This window comes from Psittacula echo, assembly GCF_963264785.1.
Source record: "Psittacula echo genome assembly, chromosome: 5".
Taxonomy (NCBI): Eukaryota; Metazoa; Chordata; class Aves; order Psittaciformes; family Psittacidae; genus Psittacula; species Psittacula echo.
This window is the reverse complement of record NC_137739.1, coordinates 23235357-23256927: the sequence shown is the minus strand read 5'-3', so window position 1 is coordinate 23256927 and position 21571 is coordinate 23235357. Positions and strand designations below refer to the sequence as shown.

The following is a 21571-nucleotide window of genomic DNA, read 5'->3' as shown; positions in this document are numbered from 1 at the left end:
CTTTATTTTTCCTTTTGGTACCTAAGTAAGTAACCCATCTCACTTCAGTCAGCGGCACAGGGATAGCAGTATAACACATACTCATACCTTGCTTGTTTTGGTCCTTTTTTTTTTTTTAATACAGACAAGATTGTTATTCATCTCACAAATTTCTTTCCTTTAATTACTGCTATTGCATCTCTCTTAATTTATAATTTCAAAGTTACAAAGGAAATGCCTTATCAAGGCTGGTGGGTGACCCCATTCCTGGAGAAGTTCTGATAATGTAACAGGAGAGGTAACGTGCTGCTGCTGCCTATTGAGATCAAGTCACAAACTCAAATCCAGATTCTGATTTAATCCAAAGCCCTATACTGGTGCCAGAAATGAGTTTTGAGAAAGGTGCAAAGGTATTTCTGAACAGTAAGATTCTACCAGTCTCTTGGGAAAGTTTTAGCTCCGCCATATTTTCCAGTGTATGAGCTCAAAGCTATTTAAGTGTCTGTAGATGAAGGACTTGCTCTGTGTGTGAAAACTGCATGTGTGACTGAGAACTTGAGAAGTCACCTCAGGTCCTGGCATTGCAAGAGTAAAAACAGTACCCAGGGAATGCAGGGAAAGGCAGCCTGGCTGAAAATGAATATGTCTTCATGGACTGCTTGTACTGCATCTAGAGGACGATTAACGTGCCAAGTCTGAACCTGTGAACCGTCTTCTCGTGTAAGCTATTTGGAAAGCTCAATTCACTCATAGGCTACCACAGACCCAAGCCATCTCAGTCCATGGGCATTGACGACAATATATGAAGAGTTTAGTACAGGTTTTCCTTGGTAATTCATCCTTAGGAAAATGGAGGAAGACAGAAAAGACTGTTACACAATAGGATTATCAAGTGGAAGATGGCAGTCAGATGGAGGCTTTCTTCAGTAATCTGAGTAAGAAAGTTGTGAAGTTAAAATTGCAGGAAATCCATATTCAGCATCCAGATACCCTGCAATGAGCTGCAGAAATCTGTATGAATATACTTTCCCCATGAGGGTCACTTGGTATTTAACTTTTAACACACTTCAGCTCCTCTCTGCAACCTTGGAATATTCAAAAACAGGCTGACAGCACATTAAAAATAAGCACTGCTTTATTTGCCAGGTTTAGATATTAAATTTACACAAGTTAGCTGAATGCAATGTTTAAAAAATTTATTCCAACATTAGTATATCATATATATCAGCAACATACTTAGCAGAGAAAAATACCACTCAGATTACACTACAGTACAAGTCAAAACAAGCATTACACATAGAACAGTAGGGAAGTCCATCTATTTTCACTCCGTTCTGTTGTCTCAAACCCGTAGTATTACATAAAAAAGTAAAAACATAAGAATAAAATCTTCAAGAAAAATACCCCCAACAGTCTATAGTGTTTTATAGTAGCACTCTTATTTTGCAGTCATTTGCTTACAACATACCACACTAAATTTTTTCAAGGTAAAAATACTAAATTTTAAGTGGAAAAAAACTGTACAATCCCTGATTGCATTGCACTCGACAGGCCAATTTGCTAGCTAATTCTAATGAAGCAACCTACTGTTGCTTAAATGACAGTAGTTCCAAAACAGAACTATCTTCACTTTGGTTAAAGGACACTTTTAGATACTTGTATTAAACACAACTAAATCAATTGTTCCAACAGAAGGAATAAACATGTCCCCCATCTGACCAGTCCATTTTCCCTATTTTTCTCGCTTTCCAAGAGCACTTCAGGAAATGTCTCTGAACCATTATAATCCGAATCATACTAATAATCTTTTGTCAAAATACTGCTCAATAACAAGTAAAGGCAAACAATTATGTCAAGAGGTATTAAGACTTAATTCGTTATGTGACACCAGGTCTTAAGATGACAAAAGATTCTCTTCTGAACAGTTCCTATATATGAAAAAGTAATGCTATGCAGTGTAAGGATACATTTATAAGATAGGCATCTTTCTTATTTAAATAAGCTGATTCCAGATTTTTTCCACTTTCCATTGTATGGATACAAGATAGAGAAAACATTTGTTTGTACAGCATTCAATAGGAAGTGATCTCAAAAACTAAGCTGGAAAAAGCACAAAGTGAGGGTCAAAACATCAATTCAACTCAGGCCTGCACACGAGGCTTCTGCATATCAATGCTGTATCCTGAACTAACGCATTTCTTTGTTTTCCTTCCTTTTTGTTTTTTTTTTTTTGTTTTCCATCTCGCTTTTAAACAGCATTATTCATTCACAATACATCTAGTTTGCTACCATCTTCTCAAGTGTGGTATATCGGACCCTTGATTACAGCACCTGAAGAAACTAATGTTTCCTAAGCAGGAACAGTGCATCTCATACTGAATTTTCAAATCTGTTTTTAGCTTCAATCAGATTGTACATTTTGCATAGAAATATCATTTTACATCTCCTCACCTTACCATCTGAATCAACTGTTGGCATTGCTACCAGTAACAGAACCGTGAACTCTAAATTAAGCAGTTTAGTTAACAGTATATGTGCAAAGAGCAGCAAAGTGCCTGAATTGTGTTAATTCCGGTGTGGTGTCCATAATAATGGCAACTGATACTCTTCTTTGGCTTATACATTAAGCAGCAGAGCTGATTTATTTATACATGCATTCCTCCAATACATCCATTACTTCAAATACATCTGAATACTCATGACCACAGTCAGTTCAGCATGAACACAAATGGCCAATATGCTTGGTTTTTCAAGCAAACTTATAGAACAAAGTTGATTAACTTACAGTAAATAAGAAATGTACATCTTCTTCAACTCCCTGACTGGCAGCCAAACCAGGCCAAGAAAATTTGGGCTGTTCAGCCTGGAGAAGAGGAACTGTGTGGAAACCTCAGAGCAGCCTTCCAGTATCTGAAGGGGGCTTACAATGATACCGGAGAGAGACTCTTCTTCAGGGACTGCAGTGATAGGACAAGGAGTAATGAGTTTAAACTTAAACAGGGGAGATTTAGGTTAGATACAAGGAAGAAATTCTTCCCTGTGAGGGTGGTGAGGCCCTGGCACAGGTTGCTCAGAGAAGCTCTGGCTGCCCCATCCCTGGCAGTGTTCAAGGCCAGGCTGGACGGGGCTTGGAGCAACCTGGTCTAGTGGAAGGTGTCCCTGCCCGTGGCAGAGGGTTGGAACTGGATGAGCTTTAAGGTCCTTTCCAACCCAAACTATTCTATAATTCTATGATTCTATGTTTGTTTGAGGTAGGCACTTAAAAAACTTCAGCTAATAATGGCAGTTCCATGGAGACATGGATTTAAAACTCTGTTACAACATTAAGGTTATTAGCCGAGCATCCCAAGATGTAGGCTAGGTTGCTAAAACAAAATATATAAACCTTAAATTGTGGATCTAGTACACAGTGCATCGTTTGGCTGACATGGAATACCAATCTGGATTATTTTTGTGTATACTTGCAAGGAAGTATAACTTTCTAAGTGCAAACATGGTAAAATTTCTCATCTCTCTAGCTAGAGCACTTTGGCATGAGAGAACTCAAGTCTGGTGCTACTTCACTGAAACAGTCATGGTATCAATTGCTCTCTGTGAGCAGCTCCAACAGCACTAATGCAGAAGTGTGCCAAGGTAAGCATGATTTGGCTAACGCTGCACAGCTCTGGGTGCAGGTTCACAGTATCACGACGCCTGCAAGCATGCACGTTGGAAACAGGCATTTCCCGATAGTGAGCATTTTCACATCTTATGCCAAATGCAAACAAACAAGGCACTAAGCATGGAAGCATTGATATGTTTCAAATATACAGCAAACTCATAAAAATGCCTAACTGCTTCAAATTAGAACATGAGGGCACATTCAGAAGCAGCTGGTAGCTACTCTGCACAAGTAGTTATTATATATTTATAACCTTGATAACTCTGGAGAAAAGCTTTATGACAAAATAGAAAAAAAAAAAATCCCTCTTAAAGATTAAAAAGAAATAAAACAAATGTCAAAACGCCAGGCCCCTATGCATAAGGACAATAAAACCCAAACAGAGATTACCCGGCATGCTTAAAAATCTTTTGACTACAGATCCATGGACAAACCATCCAGCTTAAATCCATGAGCGTGGCGGTCCAGCTCCCCATCCCTGCACTCTCACACTGTGCACTATGTATTGAGTACAGACACACAGCCTGAGCCCAAATAATCCAAACAAAGGAGCAGTCTTGGCAAAAACTCATGTCAAACATCATCTTCCAATGGCAGTTTTTGAGATGGAGAAATAAATCAGTTACACTTGTCTGAATTGTATACATATTCTCAGAAAATACTGTAATTAGATGATTTTTCAATATTTGCACTAAAGAGCAAACTCTTTGGCAGGTGGTATCTTTATGAAAATAAATGATGGGTTTTTTTCCTTCATTAGTACTAATTGACTGAATTCTGTGCCTGTAAGTAATTCTAAGTAGAATTAAAGCCAATATATTTTAAAATATCAATTCCTTCTAAAAAGTGAATAGAAGTTCAAAGTTTCAAACAAATGTTTTCTAAGACATAGCAGATAAAAAAAAAAAAAGCCGCAAACCCTAACCCTTTTATCTGGAGTGTTCTCCTGTTTAGAAGATCATGCCATAAAAATACTACTTGTCAGCATTTTCCACAGCAGGAGTCCTCTATGACAAGCCTTTTTGTTCAGCTGGGATACTTTTGTATCAGCCTGGAATTTTGCATTGAGCAACAAGAGGGGAGGCTTGGTGGTCGTGACCTTATCCTGCCCTGTGAGCCCTTTGAGGGTAATGTTCTCTATATTGGATAATCCAAATTTGAGGCTGACAAAATTACGCTTCTTATTCAAAGTGATGGGTAAATAGAAAACAGTGCTGAAATCATACAGTTAAGTAGATTTCCTAAACCTAGAATGCTCAGTGAGACTTTTAGAGCAAAGTCTAAAATCTTTGGACTGAAAGCAAAGGATTGAAACCTTTGCTGAAACACATCGACATGATGTGTACTGAGCAAATCACAGATAAAAAAAAGCTGAAATGAGCTAAACCCCAAAAAGCTGTTTTTTCAGCTACATGGCTCTGGATAACTCCATTCTCCCTTCTGTGGCAATGAACTCTTTTTCTGTGGCTCGTTTATCACCTTGACACAGTCTCTCCTTCAGTTTTTCAAGTTCATACTCATGCAGGATTTTCTGTGTTAAATATTTTTCACGTTTTATTTTGGCTTTCACATCCGCAGGGACGTCAGGAATCATCCATGCTACGAAGAATTTGACGATGAATACAACATGCTAGAAAAAAAAGAAAAGGAAACCAGGAGAAATGTAACAACTCATTGCCAAATGACCTCCTGTTTCATCTAACCCTAAAGAGAGCTTTTTTTTATTGCTCACAAACCGAATACATTTCATAATGTATATCTGAGGTGTGCTGAAGAAGAGACTTTAACAACTCCCTTTCCCCTGCAAACTTGCAAGACTGGCCTAATACTGAAGTGACAATTAAGCAAATTATGGATTTAGCTATTTTTAGCCAATATATATCACTGCAAAATGCTTTCTGGATTTTGGGTATGGCCATCTCCCATCCAGCTCTTCAGTGAAACCAGAAGGAGGAAAAGTGCTAGTACAGGTGGTTCCTGTCTTTTCCATCTGCATAAAGACATTCTTGAGTCTGGCGTTACTTAGGGAAGAAGCTATTTGATACTCAGCAGTTCTATTTTTGGTACTATTAGTAACTAGCTATAGTACCAATTTCAGCAGGAACATTTTTTAGGGAACATACCTCCATAATAATTATAAAGGCCAGTTTTGCAGCAAGAATGTGCCAGAACTGCATAGTGTGTAAATATTTCCTCTCATGATCTGGAGGGTATCGATAGTCTCTGTACCTGTTGGATAGAAAGACATGCAAAGTTGAAATGTCACAGTCAGTCTGAGACAGACTACAAGCTCAGTGACACTGACAGGCAAATACAGCTGTCGCTTAGGGAACCCTTTCACCTTGTTTTAAATGCTCTGTTTCTTTTGGCAGAAAAAGGTTGCCCCTTGATTTGTTTCTATGTGATGTTTGTTTGAACACCCTCATGTTCACCGCAGCGGAGCAGAGATGAGGATGTGTGAGAAGTGAAGTTTTGTACATAGGTCACTTTTTTTCAAGCAATCATCAGCTAATACAGGACAGAGGGATGGAATGGATCACAGAGTGACAGATAGGTTTTGAGTAAATGTCACAGACATTGTCAGATTATGAGCTGGGCAGATGCAGGGTTTAATGGAAGGACAGTCTTGAGTAGGTGTTCTACACTCACATGTATGAATAAAGACTCCTGAGGTTTTAAAGGTAAAACATCATACAAATGTAGTTGCTTCTTAAAGTGCTGGGGTTTTTTTGTATGTTTGCTTATTTGGGGCATTTTCATTTTCATCAAATCAATATTTTTCTTTTACCATGGACTTCTCCAAAGTCCTTCCTCAATTCTTCTGGAGCTTCCAATGCTTCTTCCAGCAAGAAAGGATTATTTTATTTTAATGAAAACAGGATGGCCGAGATCCTTAGTGGTAGCTAGCACAGTAATGATTGACTTCAAATACCACGTCTCATTTTCAGCTTTGGAATCCAAACATCCCCTTAATGATAATTCCTTGTCCACCCAGGCATTGCAGCCTAAAAACCTTTGAAAATATAGGCTGACGTTTGCAGCCTTAAGGATATCAATCTCCTCTATCATTCAAAAATCAATAGTTTAAGTAAAAACACCTCAAAACAAGTAAAAAGATTAGCAGTGAGACTCCTGAAACAGCAAAAAGGTGATTTTTTATCTCGTACCATCTCAGGCACTGCTTTGTTAATAGTTTAAACATTACCGCTCACACTTTAGAATCATGAGAATGCCATCATTTCATTTCTAGTGGACTGCTTAGACCTGCATTGACTTTTTATGCTGTATTCTACACATACTAAGAATTATACTTATATATATATAATATACACATACTGTATTATACACATACTAAGAAAATATCTGTTATTACACCAACACCAACCTGCATATGACAAAGTCTTCTCGATTCACTTTAGGCTTATTTCTGTCAGGAAAATCTGAGATTTGAAACACTGACAAGCTATTGTTTATGTATCCAGACATTGGCGAGTCTTCGTTTTCAGAATAGGCATAGTAGTAAACTAAACGAGGAATCATATCTGATGTGAATGCAACAATAAAAGCCTGAAAAAGAAATTCGGAAAAGGAATTAAGGAAGTGGCCCACAAACCTTGTGAGGGTTTTGGCACTGTGACTTAGTGGTAACTCAGAATCTTTCAAAGCAAGGGTAAGCAGCATAGCCAGGGCACTTCACCTTGGTAAAGATACTGACTGCAGCCTCCCCTGCAAAGATCAGCATTCAATGAACAAAAAATATGGGAATAGTCCTTACAAGAGGAACCAAATCCCAAATAACCCCTCAAACCAAACTGTCTTCTACCTGTGATAACAGAATCACAGAATCACAGAATCCCAAGGGTTGGAAGGGACCTCAAAAGATCATCTAGTCCAACCCCCCTGCAAGAGCAGGGTAACCTAGAGTACATCACACAGGAACTTGTCCAGCCGGGCCTTGAATATCTCCAACGTAGGAGACTCCACAACCCCCCTGGGCAACCTGTTCCAGTGCTCTGTCACTCTCACAGTAAAGAAGTTTTTCCTGATGTTCACATAGAACCTCTTATGCTCCAGTTTACACCCATTACCCCTTGTCCTATCACAGGACATCACTGAGAAAAGCCTAGCTCCATCATCCTGACACTCACCCTTTACATATTTGTAAACATTGATGAGGTCACCCCTCAGTCTCCTCTTCTCCAAGCTAAAGAGACCCAGCTCCCTCAGCCTCTCCTCATAAGGGAGATGTTCCACCCCCTTAATCATCTTTGTGGCTCTGCGCTGGACTCTTTCAAGCAATTCCCTGTCCTTCTTGAACTGAGGGGCCCAGAACTGGACACAATATTCCAGATGCGGCCTTACCAAACAGATACGGTTTTGAATTCTTGTGAGAAAGGATGAACTCAAATTCAGTGTGCGATCACTGGAAGGAAAAGGAGGGAGCCACTTTCTCCAGCTGTATCTGAAAACTAAACAATGGCTCCCAGCACATTTTGCCTGGGAACTGCAGATACTTCAGATGCTCAGGTACCTTACTACTTAGGCAATACCTACAAGTGGATTTGTTGCCCAAGACACTTGCAGATCTCATACTATTTAATATTCCACACTAGAAAAAGGCAACTCTTGTGCTCGGCAGTCTGCCTTCTATTATACTTAAGATGAAATGCTAGCACAGCATTTAGTTTCCACTTTATACTAAGTAGTCTGAGCCACTGGCCCTACAGGGGCATCAAGAAGCAGCTGAATGAGCAGAATTCCCACAAACGGGTATGACAAGACATAATGTCATCAGACCGACACAATTAATCCACCTCTCCTGTCCCCTCGGGGCAATCAGTGTGCTTCACCAGATTAAGCTTCAGACTGGTTTATGTCATTCCAAAATGCTGGAAAACACAGCCAAGTGAGTGAAAGATTACAGTCCAATGAAGTGTGGATTTTGTAATCAACAGAAAAGCCAAACCACCCAAATGAGGTAATGTGATGAAGTCAATACTGATGACGAAGGAGAAAAAGCATCAGCTGATTTTTAAATCTGCAAATTGTGAGTACACGGAAGAATCAAAGTTGATGTAGCACAGTTAATGTACTTACATTAGTGACGACAGACAAGATGGCCATTCCATTCAAGATTTCTTGCCAAACTCCTATGCTATGTGCTTTTGCAGCCACAGGTCTTCTATACTGGGTGGTTAATTTCCAGGAGTCTACTCGAATTTCCAGGATATTATTCATCAGAGCAAGGAGGGGAGCCAGGGGAAAAGATGCCACGAAGAGAGTAATGAATCCAAACTGAATGACTGCAAGGGAGAAAAGAAAAGTGCCAAAATCTGGCCCTACAGAAGTACCTTCAGGGTGACAATGAAACATGCAAGTTGCCACTTGCAGACAAGCAGGAAGTCATCTCCAGCTCTGCCTGAAGCCAAGTGACAACCTGCCCCAGCCCTGAGACTTGTCTGGTCTCTCTCTCAGGGCTGCCAATCAGCAGCACCCAAGCGAATGGGATGTCTGGGTCCTCTCAAATAATGCTGCCAGCAGTGCTGGATACTAGTTCTTTCATGGTGCTACAGTTGTCTCCTGAATGGAATGCAGCTGTAGGAGAACTGGAACATACTCATCCATTGCATTTCTGAATTATGAGAGGAACGAACCAGGCTGGTTTTCTTTTCCTGCAGTTTGTACAGAACAAGCCTATTCTCCTTTTACTTGTCAGCTACACTCCTAAATGAAGAAGAGGAAATATCACAACCTTACCTCCACCTACGGCTACTGGTTTAATCTAAATGATACCAAATCTGAATGTAACAGTTCCACTATGGAGTTTTACTGTTAGTTTAAGAATTACAAATAAAATACACGAACGATCCCTTCAGTCATTACCAAAATGAAATGTCTCTTGGTACAGAATGTGACAGTCCTCAGTGCAGAGTCAATACTGCCATGATGTCTTAAAGACAGGAAATAGAACATCTTGCCTGGTTTAGGCAGTGGATAAAAATAAATTCCCATGCACCAGCCATCAGCTCCTCCACGCTTTCAGTGATGAGTTCTTCATCTTAGACAAGAAATGAAATCCCTACTCGCTTAGCAGCCCCAGGGCAATGCTGGAGCTTAGTGGTTCAGCTTTGCTTCAGGAAGAGCAAGGACATCTATTACAGGCATGGCTGACAGCAGTGATTGTTCTGAGTATATTAGTTTCACAAGATCAGGGCCCTGTATGAAGTATCGCAAAGTGTAGGAAGTGGCAATAATAAAGCTACACATCTCTAGGCGATCTAGAACACTTGACTGTTTCTGTAGAAATAAAAAAGTACAAAGATCCACTTTTCAACAAATTCTGTCCTTATAATAAGCAAATATTCTCTCTATATATATTTTTAGTGTACTTTACATTTAGTTTGCCTTCAGTTGCTTGTTTCAGTTTCTCAGATTTTGTAGACTAATTTCATACACTGACCTGCTCACATTACCTTTGGAAAAGCCTATTGTGCTACCCAAGCTCCCTCTGCTGGGCTGCTCACTGTATGGAAGCACTGATCAGCACAAACCTCAAACTAAATGGAGTCTCCCTAGTCCAGTTTGCAGACCTCCTATTTGTGGTGCCCATCCCTACAGAATATTTGGCACTCAGCCCATACTTACAACTTTCCCATACTTACAACTTGTACTGACATCAGCTGAGAATATGCTAGGGAACAAGAACAGACAGCAAGACAGCTGGCTGCACTGAGAATAACGTTCCCCATTCAAATGCGGGTAACAGATAGCCTTTGCAGTGCTTCTGTGAAATCCCCTACAGTCTAAGATGCAAAGGCAGCTTGTTTGTTTAGTTTTTTTCATTGGGCTGACCTATTTAACGATTCCCAGCAGTTAATCATCTGTTGTTTACCAGATGAAAGTGGTGGCATCAATCCAGAACAATGAACTGAGAAGCTTTCGTTTTTTACAGTGTCAGTACAAAGTGTCTTGTCCTCAATTCTAAATGTGTATTTTTAAACTTACCCATTTCTAGATATTCATAGAATAGGCCTAAAGCTCCAAATGTCTGCAGATCATGGTCTTGCTCCCAGCGACTGTATAAATTTTCTGGATTATTTCTAGCTTTCCGGCGCCCCCACCAGTTACAAATCCAGCTGCAAATGCAGATAAGAGGTTAATAATGAGAGAAGCAGATTAAATATCCCTTTCTCTAAGCAAGCTCCTTGTTGCAACATGCTTTTACAAGCACGGCTTTCACAAAAAAGAGGTCAAAAGCCTCTACAAAATAAGTCTACTTGTCAGAATTGATGCTTAATTGAGAGAATTTATCTTAGCTTCTTCATATGGCAATACTTGTTATCATTCCTTCCAAGAATTTCCTGTCTACAAGAAGGGCATCTCAGTGTAAGAGGGAACTTACGGTACAATGGCCTCTTGAATATTTCCCCAGATCTGTTTGCCAGCCATGACTATGGTGAGCTGTGTCGTCAATTCTATCAAGCAGCCTGCAGGATCGCACTGGCAGAGACAAATTGAGGGTTAATGGACATGAATAACAGACATAACCCAGATAAACCCTAACCTGCTAAGGTAGGAATTAAAGACAGACAAGTAGAAGAGTTCTTAAAACTTGTTAGGACAACACTTCATTTTCACCTAGGCTGCCAGCAAAGATACCTTTCCAGGAAGGCTGTTACAGAAGGGCTTTCAGTGCTCAATGTGCTTGATAAAACACATTGATAAAACAAGAACATATCTGAAAACATACTACTATCTGATGGGGGCCTACAAGGATGCCAGAGAGAGACTCTTCATCAGGGACTGTAGTGACAGGTCAAGAGGCAATGGGCTTAAACGTAAACAGAGGAGATTTAGGTTAGGTATAAGGAAGAAGCTCTTCCCTGTGAGGGTGGTGAGGCGCTGGCACAGGTTGTGCAGAGAAGCTGTGGCTGCCCCATCCCTGACAGTAGTTAAGGCCAGGCTGGATGGGGCTTGAAGCAACCTGGTCTAGTGGAAGGTGTCCCTGCCTGTGGCAGGGGGTGGGAACTGCATGAGCTTTAAGGTCCTTTCCAACCCAAACCATTCCATGCTTCTGAGATTCTATAATGACCATTTAAAGACGAGTAATCCTTCCTTCCAGGGATGGCGCATGTCTTAGGATGATGCTGTCTTAGGGAGGATAAAATTCATTTGGCTCCCACTGAGATTTGAACTTTCTAAGGACCTGATGCTCTTTTGAAACATGGGATGAAGGATGAGGCTTGGGCTGCTGAACACTTCATCCACAACAATCAGGGCTGGATTAGCCTGGATGCAATGTGATAGCGATGGAAGCTAATGGGAGTTTTGCCTGGTGGTCTGCAGCATGCCTTGTCATACTTCCAAATGAAGGTCAGTGGATGATGAGCAGTGCAGAACAGGGATGCCTGAAAGGAATCTACTTTGAAGTCATTAAATTAAGCCAGGTCAGGATTGCCTCCTTGTAATGATCCCTTAAGAGGTGGAAATCTATAATCTATATCCATTTATAGTAAATTCCTTTAACCTAAGACCTATGGCAAGACCCACTGCAATTTCAGGAGAACTTGGGCCATGGAAAACATTTTGATTTTTCACTCTTATGTCTGACAACCACAAATTTCACTGCTGGCGTTTCCCTGATAAGCAACAGCAGGAAGAGTCCTTGGAATGCCTGAATGGTTTGGGTTGGAAGGGACCTTAAAGATCATCTCATCCCAACCCCCTGCCATGGGCATGGACATCTTCCACTAGACAAGGCTGCTCCAAGCCCCATCCAACCTGGCCTTGAACACTGCCAGGGATGCCTTTCCATCAGCATCAGGATGGCCAACTGAGGTCCAGCTTACTCCAAGTCAAATGAGAAACTGGTAATTTATAACTGGAGGGGATAAAGAGTTTAGTATTACTCAAACCACTTTAAAAAAGAAAGTCCTACCTCCTCATTTCGCCAGCGATTAAACATATATGTGTAGGCACCTGGATAACCAACAAATTTCCCTTTGAAGAAGGCCACATAGAAGCAGGATGAATAGTAGTTGACAAACTGGAACAAAAACATTTTCATAGTGAGCCTGTTCTCGTATTCCATATGAGTTCTTGGTATCTCTGTAAAATGGAAAAGAGTAATTTTATTTCCCTTTATTCCCTTTAAAAGGATACAGATTCATAAACACTCATCATGCACAGCACCCTTACATCCCCAAGGGAAAAAAGAAAGAAAACCACCTACAAACATTTCAGCAGATGGAGTTCCTTTTCTCAGACACTCTTCCCTTAATTTACAAGGCAACGTTCTGAGTAGGCAGGCACGTGAAATTCATTCTTAAAACTTGTATAGGCTTCCATTTCCCTTTCCTTGTACCGTCCACTAGCACTTGTCCATCCCCAAATCTTAGGCTATTTTAGGAGATCCAAGATGAATCTCACACAGTGTCTAGCAGGGACCCCTAGAGTATGACAATTTCACTGTCGGCTATGTACATGAAAATATCTTCTTTTTCTTTGTCGTAGAAAAGTATCTTACAGTTTGGTTTTTTTTTCTCCCAATATGCTGTATGTGTGTAACATTGAAATCAGCAGAAACTGGGTGGGCCTTCTGCCTCTGAGAGATGAGACTCTCAACAGGGGAAGAACAGGGAAGGATACAGGCATCTTGGTAGTGCTGAGCATCACCAAGCCTTTGCTGAAGTTTTGCTGCCTTCATATCACATAATAATAACGTTTACATTTTTAAAGGTAGCAAGAAGCCCTAAAGACATTGGTAAAATGTGTGTTAAATGGTAACATACAACCAATACAAGCTGAGAGAAAGAAGAACAAAGTACACCACAAGCATTCAAGTGCCTCTGAATTGGTCAGGACTTGGCAAATGTGTTGAGTTGACCTGCCCTATGGTAAAGTGATTTTACAGATCCGAGTAAACTAACATTTCCAAGTTTGGCGTAAGTTGGCATGGCAGAAGAACATGGAGTATTTACTGGAACTTAGCAGCAGAGTGCACTACAAAGGAGGCAGCACTCAGGTGAGGCAGTCTGCCTAGCTTGCAGCACATTAAAACATTTCTATTGTCAGTGAGCTCTTCAAATGTTTATGTCAGACACGCAACGTTCAGAGCCCAGAGGCAGCTTATATTCTGTACCTGAAAGCAAAACCTGGCCTAACCTTTTAAAGGAATTCAGGAGTACAGAGGGTGTGAACTCCTGACAGCAGCATTTCCGCCCCTGGAAACAAGGGTGCCTTCTGAGCCCGGGCTTAGCGCAGCTGCCAGAAGAGGGCAGCAGCTCCCCAAAAAGCAAACGTTTTTCCTCTGTAGCTGATAACCACAGGCAGCGCTGACTTTGAAAATTAATCCTCCACACTTGCAAGCAGCAAAATAACACTGCTGAGCCTTCACGCTTATATTTCATGCCCGTCAAAAAAAGAAAGATTAAAAATTATGATTTTATGTTTGTTTTATGAAATTGCTAGGGGCATTTTTACTTATTACTTGTTCTTTCTTCGGTCTAATTTGGCCAAGCGAGATAAGTAATACAGATCCATGAGAGAAGAGACAGTCCATGATAAATCAAAATAAACCCAATTCAACATCCCATTAACTTTCTGCAAGAAACACTTTTCAGTTCTTGATTCCACTTGTAAGACCTCATAAAAAACGATTACCCAACTGCTTTTATGACAGCTGTACAAACCCCGAACACCTTATACTTTCAGCTCTGCCTCCCCCCAGCTGAATATTCTGCAATTATTTCTTTCTACAAAGCACCTGCAGGGACTTGTACCTCTAAATCATTAAGGGCAAACAAAATAAAATATGTAAGAAGGGCTCTAGGGGAGGATATTTCCAGCAAGCAAGCAACAATCAAGCATCAAATCTGCTACAAAAGTCATATATCTTTCTGGACATGCCTACCAGCTCCTCCAGCTCTAGAGCAAGGCTACCAATGGCTTACAGCCACAGTGACATATCGTAGGCCCAACTTTGCAACCTGCCCAATCTCTACCTTCAATCTGTGACATTCCAAATTTGTAAGTCTACTGCTAAGGGAAAAAGCACTCAGAACAATGGAAATGCTGTACTCTCCCATCTCCCAATCTTTTCCTCTAAAGGAAGAGACATGACTATTTAGTATTTTATCTTGTTAAGATGGCCATGCAAGCTATGATCTGGTTTTAAAAACATACCTCCAGGATTTCTAATTGAAATACTACTCAGTTTGGTCTTGCTTTGGTGACTAATATAACACATGATAATTTTTAATTGTGTTCACAAGTATGATTGTGTCCACAGACTCATTTTAATATATGCAAATATTATACTAAGAGAAACTAGTTTATAATAAACTATTCAAATGCAGGGAAAATGTCCCACACATGGCCGTGGATATAACCGAGTCACTGTTACACGCTACAGGCTGCCATCCTGGTGCTCCCACTATGCTCGAGTGGAGAATAACTGTGCAGAGCACCTCTAAATAAGTTCTATCTTCAGCAATTCCTTGAGCGGCTTGCCTTCAAAGCGCACTGCTTACCCATGTCAGTAATCCAAATGGCTATTCTCTCATAGAAGAAATTCAGGATCATGATGATGACAAAATTCAGGCACGAGGCTGTGACTGAAGTTGCCAGCTGAGGGGTCAGTAACCCACTGATTGGTTGCAGAGTCTGTGTGTTCTCCATGAGGCTGGCAAAGGCAGCGTACACTGCGAGGCGATACACGATCACTGCTATCATGCTAGCTATAATCAGAGACACCTAAGGAAAAGAGACATGAAACACATAGCTCAGTATAGCTAAAAAGCTGACAAAATAAGATGTAAATCTTCATGTTTTATTCTGTATAGCTAGGAGTTCAGTAACACTGAAATGCAAGGAACACAGGCAAAATACTGTGTTACAGTTGAGACATTAAACCAAACAGAATTGTTTAATTAATATAAGAAAAGCAGACAATACCAATATTAAAAAGTGCAGAAGAACACAAAGTCAGAAATGGAGATGGAAGAGGCAAGTTAGATTATATCATCCACCCTGAAATTCACTCTGCAGGTACTTCTACAGAGGATTACGCAGGTACTTCATTGTAGTGAATAATACTTTTTTTGGTTGGGCTTTTTTTTTTCCCTTTACTACAATTTTTTTTCAGTATGGTCTGTTAACAGCTCATAAGCCAGAGGAAAATTTATCCCGATGCTAAAATGTCCAATCAAATTCCTAATTAATAACAGATTTCCAAAGTACTTTTTTTTTTATTTGACGTGCATTTTGCATGTTAGCAAGAAATGTGCAGGACAATAATAAAAGCATGTGTTAATATCACAATTAAAACCAGTTTGTGTTAAGGTTGTGATTAGTGATGATCAGCAATTCGGATATATGTTAAAGTGATGATTCAAAAAGATGCTCACCCAGAACAACACTGTAGTTCCTGAGATGCAGAACCGCACAGCCTGGCTAGTTATAGGCAAATAAGGCTCCATCTCCTGAAACAGTCAAGCAAGCACAGCACAGTTCACAGATCTGTAATCTTATTCTAGTATGAAGCAGCACACAGAGCTCTCTTCAGCTGTGTGGAAGTGCCCACATCTGAGCAAAAAACCATTTAGGAACCCTTCTCTCTAGAAGGGCAGATAGAACATGATTTTGAGTGTGCTGGGGTGGGGGGAATACAGATCAGGGCAGAAGTGGCCATAAAAATGCTGAAAGTAAAGACAGTACCTGTAAAGAATGGTTAAACCTTTGCAAAAAACAATCAGTAGCTGAAGGCAAAAGACCAACTTCTTCATTAGAAGAGCAGGCCAGAATTATTGCTGTAATGCTGGGTCAGCTGTCAGCTCAGAGCCCACAGCCAGACTGAATTTTAAGGAATTCTTCATGTTTAGGTTTCTTAAAACAGTCACTTACTTGGATGTGCCATATTTTTTCCACACAGCCAGAGAACATTCTCCTCCACTCCTTCAATTTCTTTTTAATTTTAATTGAAGAAATGGTCACATTCATTAGTTGCCAACCTCTGCCACAGCACCAGGCAGCAAGGTCTTACCCAGGCGAGTATCCCCACATAGCACATGAACAACTTCCCATGCTCATGTAAAGTTCTCTTTTTTGCAATCAATTCTAACTCCTAAAATACCAGATTACAAGTGTTAAGAAAGGATCATTTAAGAACTAACACCTATGGAAAAAGAGCTAATAAAAAAAATAACCTGAATTTGATAAAGGCATTGTAGGATGCTTATGCTCCTCTTCGACAAAGGGTCACCGATTACTATAGGTGAGCACAATACTAAGTATACTGAACCAGAAAATACTTTATTTGACAACAGAAGATACTGAACCTGAAAAATGTTGTTGAAGGGAGTTTACTTTGTATTGCACAAAAGCCCAGAATGTGCCAAACATGCTAGCATAATGTGGTGTAATTATGCTGAATACAACGGCTGCAACTGAGCTGCACATTTCTCCCTGACATAACCAAGCAGGAGCAGCTGTTTTACAAGCATTATTTCTTGATAGCCATATTCTTTACTCTGTCAGCATACTCACACCACTGTGCTTTTGTCTGAAGTATCATGTGCTGTTCTCTCAAGAGAGGTTTACTGTCTGCATCTGCCTGTGTATACTTGCTAAACGCAGTTATCAATACTGTAGTCAAGTTACACGGGTTTTCATGATGATAACAGTTAAAGGCTCTATTAACAGAACTGTAAAACAAAGCTGAAGGTAAGATATGAGCACAGATATCAGGTGACTCTACATAGACTCACAGAATGGTTTGGGTTCAATGGGACTTAAAGCTCATCTAGTTCCTGCCACGGACAGGGACACCTTCCACTAGACCAGGTTGCTCCCAACTCTCGCCCAGCCTGTCCTTGAACAATGCCAGGGATGGGGCAGCCACATCCACATCTGCCAAATTAAACACCAAGTACAGCAGGTGTCAAGAAACAAACATTCCCCTCCATTCACATCACCATCGCATTTATGTTGGCTCCATCAGGATAGCTCATAACTTTTTATACCTATTTTGTATTAGTAAACAATATGTATATTCTGTACAAAGAACAAATATTCTGCACATTCTAGGCTATTCAACAAGTTTTTTACTTTAGAATGAAGTGTAGGCAACTGTGTGCAATGACAGAGCCTAAGTTTGAATGGAATGCTTCATTATTTATGTAAATTAAGATTCTATCATAATCAGCAAACCCGTATTTTGGCTATGATCTAGCTCAATTAATACCACAAGCAAATTGAGGTATTTATTGAAGCCCCAAGATGGGCAATTTCTGTTTCAGAGCACCTAGAATTTTGAATTGTGGCCAAGAATAATGAGGAAATAGTTTTCTGAGTGAGGCAAAGCTAGCCTTGTGATGCAGGTAACTCAAGTGACCTGGACCCATACTGCCTTATCAGTCTGCAGAATTAACTTATTGAAAGCATGGTCCTTTCACGTGTTCAGTATTGCACATTATGAAACAAAAGGAAATGACACTGCAGCCTGGCTAACCAGTATGGTTTGCTAGAACTGGGTGTTGATAATGATCACTGCTAAACCCCAATGCACAAAAGCTCCTGAAAATCCATCAAAGTAATAAATCAATGCGTCATAAAATAAAGGATTGGACACTCATTAATTTTTATGGTAATTGTTAATGCATACTTAAAAAGCACAGAGCAGCACAGTATCTCACCCTGAGACAAGAAAAATGTATTATGGTCCAATTTCTATTTCCCAAATGAAGTCCAAATAAACAGTTCTACCTAAAAGATCTGCATGAATGTAGGGAAATCACAATCTCCTCCCTCACGACAGTTATACACACACACCTAATCCATGCCATCTTTGGCTGTGATCTGCTGCAGTTCATTCACCTCCTCAGACTATGGGTTTGCTCTGTGCTGACATAACCACCACCTGCCAGTCAATTTTGAGCCTGAGCATACACAGGAATGCAAACTAGCAGCTAGCATCCCACAGGCAGACATGGGTTTTCAATTAGCAGACAGAGCTAATGAAAAACTGTTTTACCCACAACTCTTTTCCTGAGCATGCAGAAATCAGTAACTCTGCAGAGCTACACTCAAAATCATAGTCTGTGGTTCTCCAAAATCTCTTATGTAACTCAGACCTGTTACTCGTACACTGAAGAACAGCAGCATTAATGGTGCACATGCAGAAGGGGAAGCAGAGACAGAAAAACTGTCTCTCATGAGCAATAAGATTAGTGCATATGCTTCCTAATAGCTACGGAGACAAGCTCTGAAAGACAGGGCTACTGTTTATATAGCAATGATACTTCGCATGCTCTAAGTTTCTATTTCTCGTCTGAAGACTTGTTCTCTAAGTACACCTATGACTTCACTTGACCTAGTGAAAAGAAGTTATTTGTATGCAATTCTAGGAAGAGGAATGATGATTTAAAAATAGGTCAAATTGAGGTGGTAGATGTCGTACTGGAATGCGACCATCTGGTCCCTGAATTTGTCCAGTAACTCACAGTATCACAGTATGTTAGAGATTGGAAGGGACCTCAAAAGATCATCTAGTCCAATCCCCCTGCCAGAGCAGGAACACCTAGATAAGGTTACACAGGAATGTGTCCAGGCGGGTTTTGAATGTCTCCAGAGAAGGAGACTCCACAACCCCCCTGGGCAGCCTGTTCCAGTGTTCCGTCACCCTCACTGAGAAGAAGTTTCTTCTCAAGTTTAAGTGGAACCTCTTGTGTTCCAGTTTGTACCTATTACCCCTTGTCCTATCATTGTTTGCCACTGAGAAGAGCCTGGCTCCATCCTCGTGACACTCCCCCTTCATATATTTATATACACTAATAAGGTCCCCCCTCAGTCTCCTCTTCTCCAAACTATAGAGACCCAGCTCCCTCAGCCTTTCCTCATAAGGGAGATGCTCCACTCCCTTAATCATCTTAGTTGTCCTGCGCTGGACTCTCTCCAGCAGGTCCCTGTCCTTCTTGAACTGAGGGGCCCAGAACTGGACACAATATTCCCGATGCGGTCTCACCAGGGCACAGTAGAGGGGAAGGAGGACCTCTCTCGACCTACTGACCACCCCCCTTCTAATACACCCCAGGATGCCATTGGCCTTCTTGGCCACAAGGGCACAGTGTTGGCTCATGGTCATCCTGCCATCCACTAGGACCCCCAGGTCCCTCTCCCCTACACTACTCTCTAACAGGTCATTCCCCAACCTATACTGGAACCTGGGGTTGTTCCTGCCCAGATGCAGGACTCTACACTTTCCCTTGTTATATTTCATCAAGTTTCTCCCTGCCCAACTCTCCAGCCTGTCCAGGTCCTGCTGGATGGCAGCACAGCCTTCTGGCGTGTCAGCCACTCCTCCCAGCTTAGTGTCATCAGCAAACTTGCTGACAGTACACTCAATTCCCTCATCCAGGTCATTGATGAAGATATTGAATAATACTGGTCCCAGTACTGACCCTTGAGGCACTCCACTAGATACAGGCCTCCAACTAGACTCCGCCCCATAGACTACAACTCTCTGGCTTTTGTCCTTCAGCCAGTTCTCAGTCCACCTCACCACCTGATCATTCAGACCACACTTCCTCAGTTTAGCTATGAGGATGCTGTGGGAGACTGTGTCAAATGCTTTGCTGAAGTCAAGGTAGACCACATCCACCGCTCTGCCATCATCCATCCACAACGTTATTTCCTCATAAAAGGCTATGAGGTTGGTCAAGCATGACTTCCCCTTGGTAACTTCCCCCATGTTGACTGCCCCTCATAACCCTCTTATCCTTGACATGCCTTAAGATGGCACCAAGGATAAGGTGCTCCATCACTTTCCCAGGGATGGAGGTGAGGCTGACCGGTCTATAGTTACCCGGGTCCTCCTTCTTGCCCTTTTTGAAGACTGGAGTGACATTTGCTTTCCTCCAGTCCTCAGGCACCTCTCCCGTTTCCCAAGACTTGGTAAAGATGATGGAGAGTGGTCTAGCAATGACTTCTGCCAGTTCCCTCAGCACCCGCGGGTGCATCCCATCTGGACCCATGGATTTATGGATGTCCAGATTGCTCAGCTGGTCTCTAACCCATTCCTCATCGACTAAGGCAAACTGCTCCAGTGACCTGACTTCATCTGAGGTCACAGGGGTACAGGGCTCTTCAGGACTGCCTCCGGCAGAGTAGACAGAGACAAAGAAGGCATTCAATAATTCTGCCATCTCTGTATCTTCTGTCACCAGGGCACCCATCCCATTCACCAGTGGGCCAACCTTGCCTCTGGTGTTAGTGTTATCAGCTATGTATTTGAAAAAGCTCTTTCTGCTGTCCTTGACCCCTCTTGCCAGATTTAATTCTAAGGAGGCTTTAGCCATCCTAGCTGCCTTCCTACATCCTCTAGCAGCAGCCTTATATTCCTCCCAAGTGGCCAGCCCCTCCTTCCATGACCTATAAACTCTCCTCTTCCACTTGAGCATACCCAGCAGTTCCTTATTTAGCCACGCAGGTCTCTTGGCCCTCTTCCTTGACTTCCTACATGTCGGGATGCTCTGCTCTTGAGCTCGGAATAAGCAATTCTTGAATGTCAACCAACTATCTTGGGCCCCTTTACCTTCAAGCAGCCTTGCCCATGGGATTTCCCCTAGCAATTGCTTGAAAAGGCCAAAGTTTGCCCTGCTAAAGTCCAGGGTTGCAATTCTACTTGCTATTGTACTGGCCCTAGCACACAAGATCCTGAATTCCACCATCTCGTGGTCGCTGCAACCAAGGCAGCCCTCAACCTTTACTGCTTTGACCAGCCCCTCCTTGTTAGTGAGGATGAGATCCAGCAGCGCTCCTCTCCTGGTTGGCTCATCCACCATTTGCATGAGGAAGTTATCATCCATACACTGGAGGAACCTCCTGGACTGTGGCTGGGTTGCTGAGTAGTCCTTCCAGCAAACATCAGGGAAA

The 21571-nt window shown here is 41.5% G+C and overlaps 1 protein-coding gene across 5 annotated transcripts in view; it reads right to left on the bottom strand.

Annotated features, from left to right (window-relative positions):
• Positions 1-1126: 1126 nt before the first annotated feature.
• ANO5 (anoctamin 5) overlaps positions 1127-21571 on the bottom strand; it is a 70557-nt gene continuing 50112 nt past the window's right edge. For all 5 annotated transcript variants that reach the window (XM_080618938.1, XM_080618939.1, XM_080618941.1 and 2 more), the window contains 9 exons: positions 16048-16122; positions 15172-15394; positions 12579-12748; positions 11043-11140; positions 10646-10776; positions 8738-8943; positions 7026-7207; positions 5764-5869; positions 1127-5270 (listed from right to left, as the gene is read on the bottom strand). In XM_080618938.1, coding sequence (XP_080475064.1) covers positions 5049-5270; positions 5764-5869; positions 7026-7207; positions 8738-8943; positions 10646-10776; positions 11043-11140; positions 12579-12748; positions 15172-15394; positions 16048-16122 — 1413 coding nt within the window. In that variant the 3' untranslated portion in view covers positions 1127-5048. The remainder of the gene's footprint in view (positions 5271-5763; positions 5870-7025; positions 7208-8737; positions 8944-10645; positions 10777-11042; positions 11141-12578; positions 12749-15171; positions 15395-16047; positions 16123-21571) is intronic.